The 16707-nt window shown below is 40.5% G+C and overlaps 1 protein-coding gene across 4 annotated transcripts in view; it reads right to left on the reverse strand.

Moving 5' to 3' along the window:
* Positions 1 to 533: 533 nt before the first annotated feature.
* The window catches only part of STOX2 (storkhead box 2), a 151643-nt gene continuing 135469 nt past the window's right edge, over positions 534 to 16707 (reverse strand). For all 4 annotated transcript variants that reach the window (XM_076336445.1, XM_076336446.1, XM_076336449.1 and 1 more), the window contains exons 3-4: positions 10845 to 13110; positions 534 to 6277 (exon numbers count right to left, since the gene is read on the reverse strand). In XM_076336445.1, the coding sequence (XP_076192560.1) occupies positions 6082 to 6277; positions 10845 to 13110 (2462 nt within the window). In that variant the 3' untranslated portion in view covers positions 534 to 6081. The remainder of the gene's footprint in view (positions 6278 to 10844; positions 13111 to 16707) is intronic.

A 16707-nucleotide genomic window follows, 5' to 3' on the forward strand; every position in this document is an offset into this window, starting at 1 on the left:
GCTGCTGTCACAGTGTGGGAAAAAGACTGAGTAATTTTTTGAAGAATGTGAAAAAAACCCTCCTTGCTAGAGCCCTTTCTCTTGGGTGTGTGCCCCAGGTCGTCCTCTGGCTCACGAGGAGAGGAGAGGAGAGGAGAGGAGGGGAGGGGAGGGGAGGGGAGGGGAGGGGAGGACCCGACACCTGTTGCTCTTGGCATCAGGATGCTCTACGGGACTTCTCATTTCCTGGAGCTCGGGTGCATCTCAGCTGGGCGCTCACGCGTTCGGTGGGGATCACACTCCCTCTGCACCCATCACCTCCACCAAGTTTCGAAATCAGTGAATTTTCTCCCTTGCGCTCTTTTACTAGAATGGCTCACAGACCTTTATGAAGCATACATGAGCTCAGCAAGCTGTAATGACCCTTGGTTTTCTGAGGCTTCTGGTTTGTTGTGCGAGGTTTCCTAAGTGAGGGAGGGAAACAGCGCGTTAAATGGAAATGTAAGTATTTTCTCTAAAAACCACTGATGGGTGCAAAGAATCCACTTAAAACATATAACCAAATGTTATTTAATATCTTAAAAAGTAACACAATCCAAAATGGATATTTCACACAACACTACATAAACAACATGAACACAATATTACCATATGGAGGGACTTTCAAATATAGACTTACAAAAATCCCTGTCCTTTTTTTTTTCCTTTAAATTATTATACTAAGCATGACAAGTAATCATCATTTACAATATGGTACACTGACACAATAAAAACCATGTTACAAATGTGCTGTTATAAATCAGTAACGTTAGGGAAGACATTTCATGAACTGTAATTATTTCATATGAAATACTATACAATATAAACAGAACATCCATCTTGGATGACCTTTACAGCAACCAGAGACCAAGTAATTTTTTAGGTTTTTTTTTCAGTGCAAACACATTTATACAAGGCAGTCTTGGCTGCAAAACTCCCTTCTAACATACAGTAAGTCCCACTTGCATTTATTAACTCATTTAAACCTAATGCAACAGCCACATTCAGTCACTCACAGAAAATTACCTGCAGAATTATGATCCCTTTAAACTTAAGTCTCCTCCACATATAAAAGTAACATCTGTGCCAATTACTCCAAGGGCCCTTTCACGCTTCTGGGTGGGTGTCCTTTGGGTGGCTCTAACCGCTTACAACACGAGGGCAGCGTACTGCACTGAAAATCGCCCTTCCGAGGTGCGAAACGCGTGGTGGCTGTTGCAGCACCCCGGCTGGGTGGCTGTGCGTTTCACCGGGGATTCAACCCAGGCTGCCCTTCCAGAGCCAGGTGCGTGCGTGTGGCCTTCTGCTCCTTCTCTGCATTTAGCGTCTCGGGGCGGGAGGCGGGGAGGAACACGGAAACCCTCAGCTCAGAACTGAGCTTCAATGGAGTTAACAACCCATTCCCATCTCCGTCAGATCCGTGGGAGATCAGGGGAGTTATGCCAGATTTACACCCGCATAACTGAAACCAACGTTTAGAGCGCCGCTATGACAGAAGCGTGATAGTCCCGTTTTCTTCTAGCACCAGCCTGGCTTTCGGTGGGTCCACTGCATGCTTCTCATGCAGCAACGATGCACTTCAGTTATGCTGGGGGGAACGTTTTAGATATATACCTTTTTTTTTAAAAGAATTTCGTAAAAAATAGAACATTTCTCTCTAATACTGTACAGTTTTCTTCAGAAGAGCGAAGAGAATTGTAAACTGTGGGTGTGACACCAGATTAGGAGTGCTATTTGCTTTCTCAGCACAACAATTTGAAGAATCGCGTTGGGAAAAGCTCTGCGAAATGTATTTGAAAAACAAATTTTTAATTAAAGTAATTGTTCCCAAAACCACCGCTGGCAGTACTCATATAACTGAAAACTGATTGGTTTTGGCACTGCTAATCCAAGAGTCTCTGCAGGACCGCGAAGTAGTTTCTCTCTTACTTGAACAAACTGAACGCATCAAAAGAATAACTTCAGAGTGTAAACATGAAACACTTTGGTTAACTACTAAACTTAGTCCAATGACTTTAAGAAAGAAACTGGTTAATAAATTAGCCCACAGACTCTTAGCCTTTGTTTTTTCCAGTGCGCCTGGACATAAAAGAGGGTCAGTGAACTCTGCCTACCTCACAGGCTCCCGAGGCTTAGTTGGTACAAAGCGCTTCAAGGCCCTCAGGCGAAAAGGCGTGATTTAAGTGCTAAGTGTTATCTGCCCTTGTGATGGCCTCTGAATACGGGTTGGTTTGTTCTCTTTTCTAAAAAGGACTACCGCTGGCAAGCACTTAGGCCATGGTTTTCATTAAAATATTTGTTTCCCAATACATTTTACTTTTTAAAGTTGAGTGAACATTGTTTTGCGTATTACGGACATTTTACAGTGGTGCAAAGAGTTAAATGGCTAATGATTTCTTACGATTTTTAACTGAAATACTTAAACCAGCAAAATTAGCTCAACTGATGATTGTATATTAATTTGCATCAGGATAATGGTACTAGGTTTGCTGAAAGAGGTGTTCATAAATCGGGATTTGTATATAAATGTGATCTGCTTAGGTTCAACTGCCACTTTCTTCCTTTGGTTTTTGGAAAAATCTTTCTTTCTTCCCTCTTGAAAGATGGCTTGTTGCAGCTGGATACTTTTCAAAAGCCAGCTTCGTTTTTCTTGGAAACTCGCCCACGTCCTTTGAACAACAGGCACATACCTCGAGTAGGGACCCTAATACTGCTCCCAGCGAAGTAAATTAAAGGCTGTTGGTAATTTCTATAGGAGCAAGTGTTTCAGATGCACACAATCTAGAGAACCGAGTGCGTATCGTTAAAGGAAGCGCTGTTTTAACACCCTTGCCAGTTCAGAGAAACTATGACCTGATATGTTGACAAAGATGGAGGCAGAATAGGGCCCAAAGTATTTGAAGGCTGCCAAGAAAATACCCAGAGTGTCTTCTGTTAAACCCCAAACTGTCAATCATATTTCACAGACTGTAGATGTTCCTAATTTGCTAAATTACAAATACATTTTCAAGTTCTACCAGGCAGAAATTTTAGCAGTAATTGGGGAGAGGATGGAAGGTTTCAGCCTCCCTTTCACTCTTAGCCCAATTATGCAGCCTTGTCAAAGTCTTCAAGTGACTCATCTGAAAGCCAGATTTTTAATATTGTAGAAGGAAATTGTGGCAATGGAAACATGATGACTTCATACGCAAGCACTGACACACAAGAGAACGCCATGACCTAATGCGTCAAAGTTTTTAACCTTGCTTTGTACAATACACTTTTCATGTTGCTGCATTTCATCAAATTCATGGAGGTAGTTATATGTGTAAAAAAAATTACCATAAAAGTAACATGTTGTATTATAATAATACATATTAAGTGTGCAAAATGCCGACAGATTTGTGTTGACCCTTTACAGTTGAACACAACACAGATTCAACCTAACCTAACTCTGTAAACCTTTAAATTGATACATTAGAAGAATGATAGAAAAGCAACCATGTAATACAAGGCTATGATTTCATCAAAGGATTAGGGTGACATAAAGCACTCAAGCTCCACTCTCGTGGTTTTGTTACCAGAACCTCAAGATGGAATTTCCTTATATTCCATTGTTGATTTTAAAAGGAAAGAAAAAAAAAAATTCAAGATTAGAACGTTTCTATTTGAAACTTCTGTTTACATTCCATATTCCAAGAGTCACATTAATATCGGTACAATGCCATGTCAACATTAATATGACATTTATGTTGCCTGCTGGTCTCTGGGAACTTTAGGAGATAACACACTATACAGTTTACAGGTATGTACTGTTGTATTTTGTTGTTATTATGTCTTCTGTACAACCAGCTGCCTGCATAAATTGATTCGTTTATGACAAACAATATTTCCCCCAAAGGTGAAATTTGGTTTTGCTGTTCACATTTTAATACTGCCGTTAGTATTTCAGATCATCACTGTAAATTTTTTTATCATTTCGACATTTTTATTTACTCAATTGATACATACTACTGATGTCAGAGCTCGTCTCAGAAACAAAATCACAGTCAGCCACTGCATAGTATATGACAATTCCCCACAAAAACTGACTCTACAGTTTGCATGGAATAAGTACGGCTGGAATTACATACTGAATAAGAAGATGCGTCATGCAAAGCATTATATGGTAATTAGAGCACATCTTGGAAGGTATGATAAGGCAGAAGGCTAAAGGCCAAGTGACTTTGATAACCAACCAAAAGCACAATAATTTCCTTTATGTGCACTGAAAGGTCTTATTGCTCCTATGAAATGGAAATTACACACTGAAACCAAGAAAAACAGACCTGTGCATTGACTGGGTGTTCTTCACAGAGCTGGAAACTGATTCTGTCCAGAGTTAGAAAGCCGTTTTGTAAGTAAATGAACTATATCCAACTGTGTAACATAAGGCTGAATCTTCAGTAAAGACTTCTGATGACAACAGAGAACATGAGTGAAGCTCAAATGACTTTGTGTACAGAGTAATACATGTCACCAGAACCTGATGAAAATACTGGTTTTTAATATGTACAGCTGGGTTTCATACCTGTGTACTACAAGAGCTAGACAATGTAAACGTCCCTTTTCTATGCAACGATTTGGGCTGTTGAACATTTTAGTATCTTTGTTATTCTGTCACCAATTCAGCTGTTCTGATAAAAAAAAAGAGTTAAATTTGAAGTCAGTTTGTTGCACTACCAGGTTGCATGAGTAACAGAGCAGAACGTGACCCTACACCTAAAAGTTACTCTTGGAGTTTAACTATCTTTAGAAGTTACTCTGCAGTAATCAGCATACTACTAATTACTTTGGAGCAACAGTTTAGGGGAGAGCAATTAGGATATACCATACCTACAGAATTCAGATTTCTACTGCCAACCATGTGGACACATTTAATTTCTAGAAACTAGACGTGTCCATAAAATGCTAAATTGCAAGTAACATCCACTGAATAAAAAGGCCAGAAGTTTATAATTCTCTAAATTTTGTTCTCTGATATCCACTACAATGTATGCTATTTTTAATAGCCTAATTTAGGCACTCTATTTAATAAGCTACATAAAATAGATTCATGTCCTTCCACTAGAAAGAAATCAATTCTTCAGGCCATACTTGTCATTTATATCATAAAGAATATTTTTGTTCCAAGAAATTAGTTATTCTGATTCCTATATTAATGGCAAGTTGCAATACCAGAAGCGACACAAGAATTAGATTATCTTTTTTAAATACTTGATTTATACTGAAGACATTTGTTATATTTTGTGTCACTCCACACTGTGGCTCCATGACAGTTATAACTTTCCCTTCCTTCCCCATTCCTCCCTCTACACAAAGGCCCACCTCCTCATTTGTGACTACGGAAGGTCAAGTATCAAGTCTCAGTAAGTAAACATCTCCCATACTTTTGAAACACAAAAGGAGAAGCCGTCTCCCTTCCCACCCTCCATACTTAAAACAAAACCCAAACCTCTTTTTACTCTCTTAAATGGGTATTTGCAAAATTGTGTCACAAAAACGCACAGTGAAAATGACTGATTAGTATTAATAATTCACAGATAGAGCTGAGGTCATCACTTGTCATGTTTGGCATTGTTTTTCCTCGTGGTGATCCTGGCTGGTTACTTTCAGCAGTGGCTCAGTTTTTGAAGTAAAACACGATCAACTCTGCAGCAGAGTTTAGCCTCTGACCGGGGGCATCACACATCTGTGGCATTTTTTTAAAATGAAGTTGGCAACTGCATGGACATTGAAAATGCAGATTACACTTACAGTGTCTAGACTTTCATATATGTGCTCAGTTACAATTAAGTGAAGCAAAAAGTGTACATATTATCCCTACTGCTATTCTGTTGCTACAGAGCCGCAAATGTGAAAAGCAATACCTTGAAATAAAGATTTCTTTGTTGCCCCTAGTCTACATAGCAGCACAGTTTAAGTAAACACTAAAACTGTGGTTGAGATGCTTTTTTAATTTTTCCCCAAAGATGTAAACATCAGTCCCAGTGTCGTAAACTTTACTGTACAGGATGAGACAGAAGATCTGAGGCAGGATCACTATCAGACACTAGTGACAGAAGCTTGCAGGCAGTTAGTAGGTTTCTGCAGTTTCTCAGCTTCACTTGTCGGCGGGTCTGCAGTGGCTCGGAAGTTGAACGTTGGGCCTGCGCCACCATGTGCAGGGCTCAGAGCTGGGTTCTGACGTCTGTTGCTTTCAACAATACTTGAAGTGTTGGATGCCAGGCTCTCACGAGTACTAGAACGGAAAAGAAATATATATACACACTCATATATGACATGCCTATATATCTATTGACCAGACAGGAAAGGAGAAAAAAGTGTTTTATAATAGGCATCCTGTGTTTGTATGTAATGTCACATCAATGAACCATCTCATTTTGATGATACACATATGTTCCTCCAAAATGGGTTCCAGAGGTACTCAGCAGTCATCATACTGTAACACAGGTATAGCACTAAGCAGAGCTGAAGCTGTCACACAAACTGTAAGCTGAACCAGTATCAAGCATCTGGATTTTTCACCCAAGAAAATAACCTCCATTTTGCACGTGGTACGTATTAATTTTCTTTCCTGACTGGTGCATTTTTGCACAAAGTAACTTCCTCAAATCAGCTCTATGACTAGGCAGAGCTAGGAGAGTAATCATGTAACACAGCTTCCTCTGTTGTCTCCTCTTCCACCTATGTCTTTGTACACAAAATATTAACTAAAAATGCTGCTTTACATTAAACCCACAATGCTTCTAAACACAACACTTCAGTTTTGCTTTGCAGCTGAGACAATTGCAACTTACGAGATGCTGAGAAATCTTAACTGCCTGGTCTGTGGTCATGTCCTAAACAACTAGTGCTGCTATTTCATTCATAAAACGGACAACGTTCCTTTAGTTCTAACATATTGTTTATCCATGGGAGCGACAGGACATTTAGCACTTTTAAAGACTAAGCCTTTTAATGATACATCTAATTATGAATGCAGAGGAGCCTGTATTTTAGTCTACAGCTTTTAAAAAACTCAGCCAAGACATGCTAAGGCTGGTTTTACCACTACTACTCTTTTTGTTCTCTTTCCGCTCTTAATAATTTTGGATCTCCAAATAATGTGTTTCTGTGCAGAGAGAGATTTGGTTTTCAAATAGCCATGTGGTCCCTGGTTATATATCCTTCATCTATATCCCTACTTCTCTGCAAAATGACATCACCACTTGCCATGGAGATGTTTACAGAGTACATTTAAGAGGACTGAAGCGGTTTGTTAAATAAGCACTAGAAACAGAGATACTAACGACAGTCAGTTTAAAGTCAACCTAAATTTACCTGCTACTGAAAGGGACAGCTCTTGCCTGCCTTGTGTGGACCTGACCCTGCCACATGTTCCTGCTGCTTCCCTGCTGCTGAGCCTTGCAGCCAGCCAGATCAGGGACCGCTCTCAGTTAAATACTAGCCCTAAGAAAAAAAAAAAAAAAAAAATTAGTGCTAGCACCAGGGGAAGAGTAGGAATGCACAGCTTTGGATGTGGCAGGGGAGAAATGTGTCAGTGCATGGCATAGGAGAAGGAAGAAACACCTTGTTTAGTTGTAGGGCAGATTTAAATCATCTTAAACTGACTCAATCTGGAAAATCAATGATGCTTTTAGGAAAACTCCCATAGACCTTTTAAATTGATCGAAATTGTACTGATCGTCTTCTGCTAATTATCGCCTTACTGTCAGTAGTTCCAAACAGCTATGATGGGTGACGCACATAGTAAGAGATCTCTGTGAGCTGCAATGACGTATGGTGCACTTCTGTTGCTCATGTTTTGATTCCTCTCCCTCTTTTTAATGAAAATAGATGCAACCTTTGTTTTTCAGAAATCATTCAGCATTGTATCATTCTTTACAGGACCACCAATTCCAGATCTTCAAACATTTTCAATTCTGATATTACAAACTGACCATTACAACATGTATACACAAAGACTGCAGTGAGAATTTTACCATGCAGAGTAATGCAAAATTAGCTCTTTCTTCAGGTGACAAAAGAGCAGCAGTATTATATAAGCTCTAAAAAAAAAAGGAATAAATTTAATATTGACAGCTAACATTTACTATATACAACTTGCATAAAAGCAGTGAACAAAATACTGTGAGGCTGTTTTCCCAATGGTGATATGTTCACGAATTTCACACACAAAATACTTTTGAAGTCAAATGACCATTGCAAATCTCTTTAACTACATCCTGGGGTTTTTTTAAAATGCCCCTTTTTTCAATTTGTCACACTTTAAAAATATACTTGCTCTTTCACAGTGTAGAATTGGTAATTTTGATTCCCCAAGCAACATTGCACACTTCAGTTTAAATGAAAAGATACCACCACACCTCCGGAAGTGGAGAGTTACAGCATCAGTGGAGGCTAGAAGAGTATACCTGACGAGTATCACTACATGCATGTCCTGTTCTTATACTCTTCCCTAGGCATCTGCTAATAGACACTGTCAGATCTGTGAATCTTACCAGATGGATGCTGGATGGCTTTTTTGTATTTCCTGGAAAAGGGCTGTGGAGTACATTTTTTGTTATAAGGTAGGAAAGTAATAACAGCGTGGTAATTATAGCCAAAGGGCCGAATTCACCCTCAGCTCAATTTATTTTTATAGACTTATACCGAGGAGTGACCAAAACTCAGCAAAGCCATCCAATTTAATCATCTTGATGCAAAGCTCATGAAAAAACCCTTTGAAATATCCAGACTATACGCTGGTCTTACAAAACTCTACAGAATGTTGCTTTTTTTCTTTTTAAAGCTTACTTTATGTGGTCTTGCCAAAACCAAACATTTGTTAATAAGTAAACAGTAAAATAAAAAAAAAAGGGATGTGTGGAACACAGCCATTATTAAAAGCTGCTTATCTGTTTCCCTTCTGATCTAAACAAAGTGGTATAGCAGCACTAAATCCAGTATGCTCGCCATGTTCTGTTCTCTTGCTAGCTAAGTTTAAGATTAACATCAACAGAAATTTTAGCTTTTGTGTAAATAACTAGGGAAGGAAATGTTTGCCTTTGCATTAATCAGAAACGCAAGCTTAATATTCAGCTAGCATACAGCTAGCAAAATAGCAGTCTAAGAACTGATTTTTATCCAGTCAACATCCTATCCTGGAGGTGAAATGCATTCTGCGGAGTGAGACAGGCGGGGCAAGAAGCAAACACCACCATATACTCCCCCACAAAAACTGACTGCAAGCATAGCACTTCAACTAAAAGAAGAGATTACATTTAAAAAAAGAACAGTGCAAATAGCCTCATACAACAGCTGTATGTGAGAAAGATGCCAAGCATCTGCAGAACAATCAATAACAGGAACAAATTCAAAACCTTCTTAAGTTTCTTTTTTAAGCTGGTCTCAGTGTAAGCGGTACAATTTACTCAAATTATTTTTCAAATTTTTTACTCAGAAAATTTATACAGATGTTAAAAGCCTGCTCTAGTTTGATGATCACTGCATGCTGCAGCAGGCCCAATAATTGCTGCCTTGTCATTAACATCAAGTGGGAGTAGCCATCAAATCCAAAGGAATTTATTCCAGAGTAACACGACTTTAACTGAAAATGAAATTTAGTCCTGTGTAGAAGCAGGAAATCCTTCACATGCCTTTCTGAGAGTCTTTGCCATAGATCTAAAAAAATACGTAATTCTGAGGAATAAGAACACTGGGGGGGGGGGGGGGAGGGGGGGGGGGGGCGGGGACCCTACAAAAAAACCCCAAAAAACCATTTTCTTTCACCTAATTCAAATCCAGTTTTGGAGGTTTTATTTTTAAACACAGGCAATAAATAATTTAAGCTTAAGTAAGATGCTATAAGAGAACTACCATTGTAAATTATTTCTGTGTTCTTAGAGTCATTGTTCTGAACTCTGATGGGTTGCTATCCAGGGCAAACAAAACCAAGCAAGCTCCATTCCAGCAGGGACCTAGGACTCTCAGAGGCCAGAGAGAGAAGGAAGAAGGCTTGAGTGAAGGATTCTTAGATTCTTAACCTGTAAATGAGCTTGTGAAATCTTCAAGGCAGGGAACACACCAGCAACTCTCTCCTCCCTATGCCTGTAAGAATCCTAGCACACTGAGACTTCCATGATGTCTGAGATCCCTGGAATGGAAATGACTAACCAGCACCACCACACACAAACGTCTGGACTCTTTTCCCAAGTATCTTAGGCAAGGCACCTCTCCCTGCTGATGCAGCGCTGGGTCACCTCTGAAGTTCAAATAGCCTGAGCACTTTCAGCTGTGTGTGGGGAGCAGCTGTTCCAGTCTCACCAGTTTGGAATGGTGATAGATACACTTCCAAAATTTTTGAAGAAAACAAACAAAAAAGCCCAAACCAAAACAATCATCATGTTTGGGTTTTTTTTGTCTGAGCCAAAGATTATGCCACCTAGTCATGTCTAGTCTTCCAATTAGTCTTGTTGATGGTATCTTAGAGGGAAAGGGAAGGGGGAGGAGTATGCAGGAACTCATCCCTTCTATTCTAAATGCAAACACGAGTTTAATACAGAAAAAAAAAGGATACAGGGAGATTTTCAGTGAACAGAAAACAAACTAATACAGAGTCAATGCCGCAAATGGTCATTGGTTGCTTATGATATGGCGGGAAACCCACACATCTGAATAGCAGATTCCAGAGCTGTAGAAAACAGTCTGAAAATGTGTGAAATTGTTTAATACGGCCCTACGTTCTGTCACCAATATCACACACACATATAACTAAAAACAGGACTTTCTAGTCTGTAAAGCTGCAACGAATGTGACTGTCCTACCGTGGAGAGTTGAACCCGCTGTCCACAGTAATGCTGCTGCTGTCCATGCTGTCCAGGCGGGCTGAGTGGGTGGCTCTCTGGTTGTTGCTATTCTCCGTTTCCTTCGGGGTGAGAAGAGTAAGATTCTTCTCAAACTTTCGCTGCAGATCCCTCTCCTTTTCTCTCTCTAGGAGCCACTGCATTGTGCCGACATCATCCCTGTTCTTTTCTTCCTCAGCATTTTTGTTGGTTCCTTCCTCTGAGTCGTCGTCATCAGATACGTTGTAGTAGTCGAAGGAGGCCTCCTGGTTCCCAGTTGTCTCTTGCTGTCTCTGTGAAACGGGCATGACTTGTGTGACTGAGGTTACTATCGCTTGTTCAAGTTTCTCACATCTGACTGGCAATGTGTCAGAGGGGGTCTTTTGATGAGGCTTTAGCATGGGTGTGCTAGACTTATGGTAACTATTCACAGAAAGAGTGTTGTGCAGAGGTTTAAAGAGTGTATCCTTGCTAAATATTTCTTTCCTTTTATCAAGGCTGCTTGATTCAACACTATGGTGTTGAACCAGCCGCCCATTTGCAATCACCTCTGGAGTTTGGCCAGCAACCACTGAACCACTGCTTGCGCCCTTTGGGGACTCCTCTTTGTGTACCCCAGGCTCCCTAGTAATATGTTGAGACTGCCTTTCCGCGGGAGTCATTTTTTTGAGCCCATCTGTCCCTGTCAGTGTGTCATGATCCTCTTTATTCTTTCCCAGTGGTGACGGAGCAGTAAGCACAGTCTCACTGGATGTGTTGCACTGAAAATAGTCATCGACTGCAGATTTTGTTGTGCAGGAGTTGAGCTCGCTATACGATGGCAAATTCTCTGTAGGCTTGCTTTGTTCCAGTAGGCTACAAGAACTGGGGGTTTCTACACTGCCACTAGCTATTTCAGGGATGCAAGTCTCTTTGTAGCTTGCAGATGAAATCAGAGCCCTTTGATGAGTGAGCGACTGAGATGGCCTTAAGGTACTATCGTCAATATAGGTTTGGCTAGTTGTTTGGTCATCTGGGCTACAGCCTTCACCTATATCTTCAGGTGTGCCTAAAGTAGCTGAGCCCAGAGGTCCCTTGGAGTTATCCATGGATCTAGACCTTTCTTTAGCCTTACTGGACCGCTCATTCCTCGATCTTCTATCCTGTGTATGGCTGTGGCTCCGATGGACCTTGGAGTGGGAGCTTCCCCTGGAAGGTTCAGGAAAAGGCATTTCAGTTCTTCTTTTGGCCAGCTCACCAGACACATCCCACTCTGGTGTCATGGGAAAGTGAGATTCAATCATATTAGGATTGCTGTGCATTATAAAATTATCTCCCTTGTGTTCTATTATAAAACAGCCTTCCCGTGGGGATCGAGTCAAGGGATCATAGAACTCATACTCCCTTTCAGCAGGTATATCCAAATGAGAGCCATCTGATGGGTCTCCTTTGGACACCCGAGTCTTGCTGTGTGACCTCGATTTCCCATGAGACTTTCTGTGATTCCTGCTCTTTTTACTTCGTCCACTGTGGTGAGCTGAAGATCCTGCTTTGCTTCGTTGAGCTTTTTCTTCTTCAAGTTTCTTCATTAGTGCAGTGTGCCTCATGACATTTTCCACAGTCAAGTCTGGGTTAATGCGCCTGATAATCTCCATTTCTACCTCTCTAGGTATAGTGGTAGGGGTGTCCTCGTCCCTTAGCGGCCACTCCTCTGGAGGAAACTGGGCAGAGAAATTTGCCAACTGTTTTGTCTTGTCCTTCTTAAAACTTAATCGGAATAATTTGAGTCCAAATTTCTTAGACTGCTTTTCTACATCCTTAGGCTTTGTGAGTGTCTCTGCTTTATAAGAAAAATTGACAGTACTTTTACTTTTCTCAGTAGGTGGGACCTGACATAATGAAGGAGGACAGTACGAGTCTTTACAGTCTTTTGCTGATTTCCTCTGTAGGGTAGATGCATGCATGCTGTGCATATCTTCTCTGCAACAATGGCAGGAGTCGCAGTGGTTTTTGGGTAGTGTTCGGTCCCTGACGCATCCCGAGGTGGAGGGAGTTATAGTTCCTTGTTGCGGAGAGGTACATTGAGACCTGTCAGGTATCCTCTCATCCAAATGGTACCATTTACTGTTAGTTCTTATGAGAGATGGTGTTATAAAGTAAGTCTGTGGGGTTACAATGAAATAACCATCCGGAGTTGGGTATATTTTCCTCTCCCGTACAAGCATATTCAAGGTATGTCGAAGGATTTCTGGACTGGGTGTTGGAACTCCTAGAAATGACAGTAAACACATATCAGGGAGTGCATAAAACTGTGCAGGACTCTCTGGCTCCTCCCTCCCCAACAAAAATCTTTTTTTTCCAATGTGCAAGTTGGAATATGCTGAACAAACAACTCCAGTAAAACACTTTGTTAGGCATTCTCTTGTCTGTTTGTTTTTCCACTTATCTCCTACACTTCAGATGTATCAATTATTAATTAAATAGAAAGGAGACCATTAATGGAGTGTTTAAAAAAAAAAAAAAAAAAAAGGAAAGAACTTCTAGTCACTTCCATTGCGCAGGTGACCTTAAGCTGCCAGATGGAATCACTGGAAATCAAAGGGTGTCAGGGGAAACATTTCGCTTTTCTTCTTCTTCCAACTAAGTATTTATATCCCAGTTCACCAGAACTATTTATTATAATGCCCAGTGACATACAAAACAGTGGTTATTTGTTACTTTGGATGCCTAAGTTCTTTTTCCACAGAAGAATACTACACAGAAAAAAAAGCATTCCCCCAAACTGCCCCTGTATCACAAACTTGATTGAACTGACTTGCTCTCTCATTAAAACATGTTTCAACTACATCAGCTGCTCCAAAAAAGACATGTCTTGAATTATAGTTCATCTTACCCAAACAGACTTTTCCACTATGCTGGAAGTTACAGATCTAGCTCCTAAAAATTTGCTTCTCAGAGTTCCCTGCCTTTCATGTGAGGGACACTACCGAAGTGCATGTATCACATACTGAGAGAAGGACAAGTATGACAACCCTGCCATCAATGCACATTAGCCACATGGTAGACTTGGCATTGTGAGCTTGGTCCTTCCCACTACCAGTACTCCTGCTGGGTTCAGTGGTGCAAGACCAAGTCTTCAATACTTTATTAGATAAAACACCAAGTTAGCATGCTGTGCATAGGAGTAAGTTCCATCTAGAGCTAAGGAAACAAGAGATGTAGTTTACAAGCTAGTTTAAAAAAAAATCTGTTTATGCTGAATAAGAAATAAAAATCCTTCAAAATTTTCAGTGGAAAAAGCTATCTTCAATCAATATATTTCGTTGAACTAAAAGGCATTTTAACTTAATGCTGGGTACTGACCTGGTTTACATTTTTAGAACTAGAGAAATTTTCTTCAAAAGTTTGGATGGTCTATTTTAAACTAAAAAAGTTACTATTATTTACTCTGGGTCTTAGTGTTCTTTTCAACAAACTAATTTAGAAAAAAAAATTAGAATCAGAGAGTAACTTAGGTTGGAAGGGACCTCATGAAGTCATCTGGTCAACACCCCTACTCATAGCCAGGCCAGCTTAGTTCAGGTTGGTCAGGGCCTTGTCAAGTCAAACTCTGACTATCTTCAAGAACAGAAATTCCATGGAATCATGCATGCAAAAACATTTCAACAAAGTATATGCTTTTTACAAAAAAACTTCACAGAAAAATCTCAACCAGGTGTACCTGCCACAAACACAGTATCTTCAGTAGCACGTAGCATCTGGTCACCAACTCTTCTCCCACATGTCAAAGGCTGGAGCCTGTAAGCTCACTGATCTCCTTGTGTTAGCAAACATGAGGAGGACAGCAAGGGCTCTGGCACTATGACCAACACCCCGTCAAAAGATTAGCAACAAGAAATAGAGAAGTTGTACTAATTCCCTAACTCACCCTCTTCCTTGCTACTGGGTTGCAGGCAACATAGTAAGTATTCTTACATCTGGCTTTGAATGCTATTTGAATTTAGAGACATGACCATACTGCTCACATCCAGTAATATCTGTAACTAAAAATCTTACAATGGAAACAGCAAAGTATTAGGAATAACATGGATGCATGAGTGAAAGCAGTGACAACAGAGAAGGTGCCAGGGAGAAGTACATAGGGACAGTAAATACATTTCATGCGCAGTCCACAGAGCTGAAAGATTGGGGCCAATCCAGACACAGGAAGTAAAAGAGGTAAAGAAAGGCTGTAATTTGAGAGAATAAATGAGACTGAAAATTGGAAAGAATACACAAATGAAATGGAGAATCAGGAATGTGCGTTTTCTCCCCTTTTGATGTGGGTGTCCACAATTTATGTTACTCTCTCTAGGATTATCACAAAGACCCGCAGAATTGCTGGATGAGCAAACACGCCAGAAACAGCAACAGATGGGAAAAGCTGAAATCCAGACAGCCAGGGCAAAAAAGGACTACCCCTCCCTAGCCCAGAGTCCTGAATCTCTCTGGACTAAGTAAACAATATGCTGAGCCTCCTCTAGATTGTGAGGCAGTGGCAATTGGAGAGCAGGCTGCTCTCCCCATGAGCTTTCAGTAAAGCACAGGAACACGAAGTCATTTCAATTCCTGTAACAACCAGTGGTCATCATCGAACCTCTTTCCCGCGGTGGAGCTGCTATGTCTGCTTGGGTAACACCACCTCTTTTACATTATGCCTTGCATCATCGAAAGAAGCTGATGACCCCGAACTCAAGTTCATGTGCTTCTCCATCCTGTGCTGAAAATGCACTGCAGGGTCCAATCCCAGTCCAACTGAGATGCACTTGCTGTGCGGCAACCGCTCTCTCTTCCTGCCTCTACATAAATAACCTGACTGATCCCTTGCATTTTCCAGGAGCTTAGATGTAAACACCTCAACGCATACCTATCTTTGTCTGCAAGAACTTGGTTCTTCATCCTTGTTTTACTTAAAGACTTTTTTTAACATACTGTTTCAAAAACATCAGAACAAAAATAAAAGAGAGGAAAACATTCTCCTGGGAGTTTACAGAAAAGTTAGGGAAAGAGATCGAAATGGATCTTCTGATTACACTAACTTAGGCAAAAATGCACTGCAAATACTTCGTAAAAATAATAATATTTATTTTTCATCCAGTAAACCATAATGACTACAATATGTTGGGTAAATGACTCTCTAAACACTGGATGCACAGTAGTTACATTAATTGACTAAGTCCTGTGAATAGAGAATGTGCAGATAAACACCAAGAAAAAAAAAATTAGCGTGCCTGGGCAGTCAATGATGCTGTAAAGTTAATCGTGTCAGCCGCCTTCTCTCCGGAATTGGAGACTATCACTTTTATCACTCCCAGCAGACAGTACATCCCTGTGGTTCACTAAGCCAGCAGTGACAATGGCAGATGCAGATCTTTGGAGCTCAGCATTGCCAGCTAACGCTAGCTACGGGTTTTGTTCAGTTCTCTTTCAGGTACTTACAAAAGCAGAAACAGACCCAAACTCAAATTAGGCTTTCCTGCATGGTGGACAGGAGCAGTAACACTACTCCGGCTCCCACTGTTGCTATTTTAAATACAGATTTCCTGGTTTTCTCAAGACTTTTCTCTTTACAGCAACCTGCCCACATCATGTCTATACGTAACCTACCCCACTGCAGCCAGAAGTCTCCTTATGGTCTCCCTTCCTCCATTAAATAGGAACAAGAGGAAAAAACCCAGCAGTTTAGAGACTCTAGCATATAAAATATTGCATGACAGCAGTGGTGTTATTTAAGATTATGTAGTGGTTTAATAATTCAAAAGCAGAAACTGTCTGGACACTGAATCATCAGACATGTACATTTTCTGCACCTCAAGAGAGTCTACTA

The sequence above is a fragment of the Aptenodytes patagonicus genome, chromosome 4 (genome assembly GCF_965638725.1).
Source record: "Aptenodytes patagonicus chromosome 4, bAptPat1.pri.cur, whole genome shotgun sequence".
NCBI classification, from domain to species: Eukaryota; Metazoa; Chordata; class Aves; order Sphenisciformes; family Spheniscidae; genus Aptenodytes; species Aptenodytes patagonicus.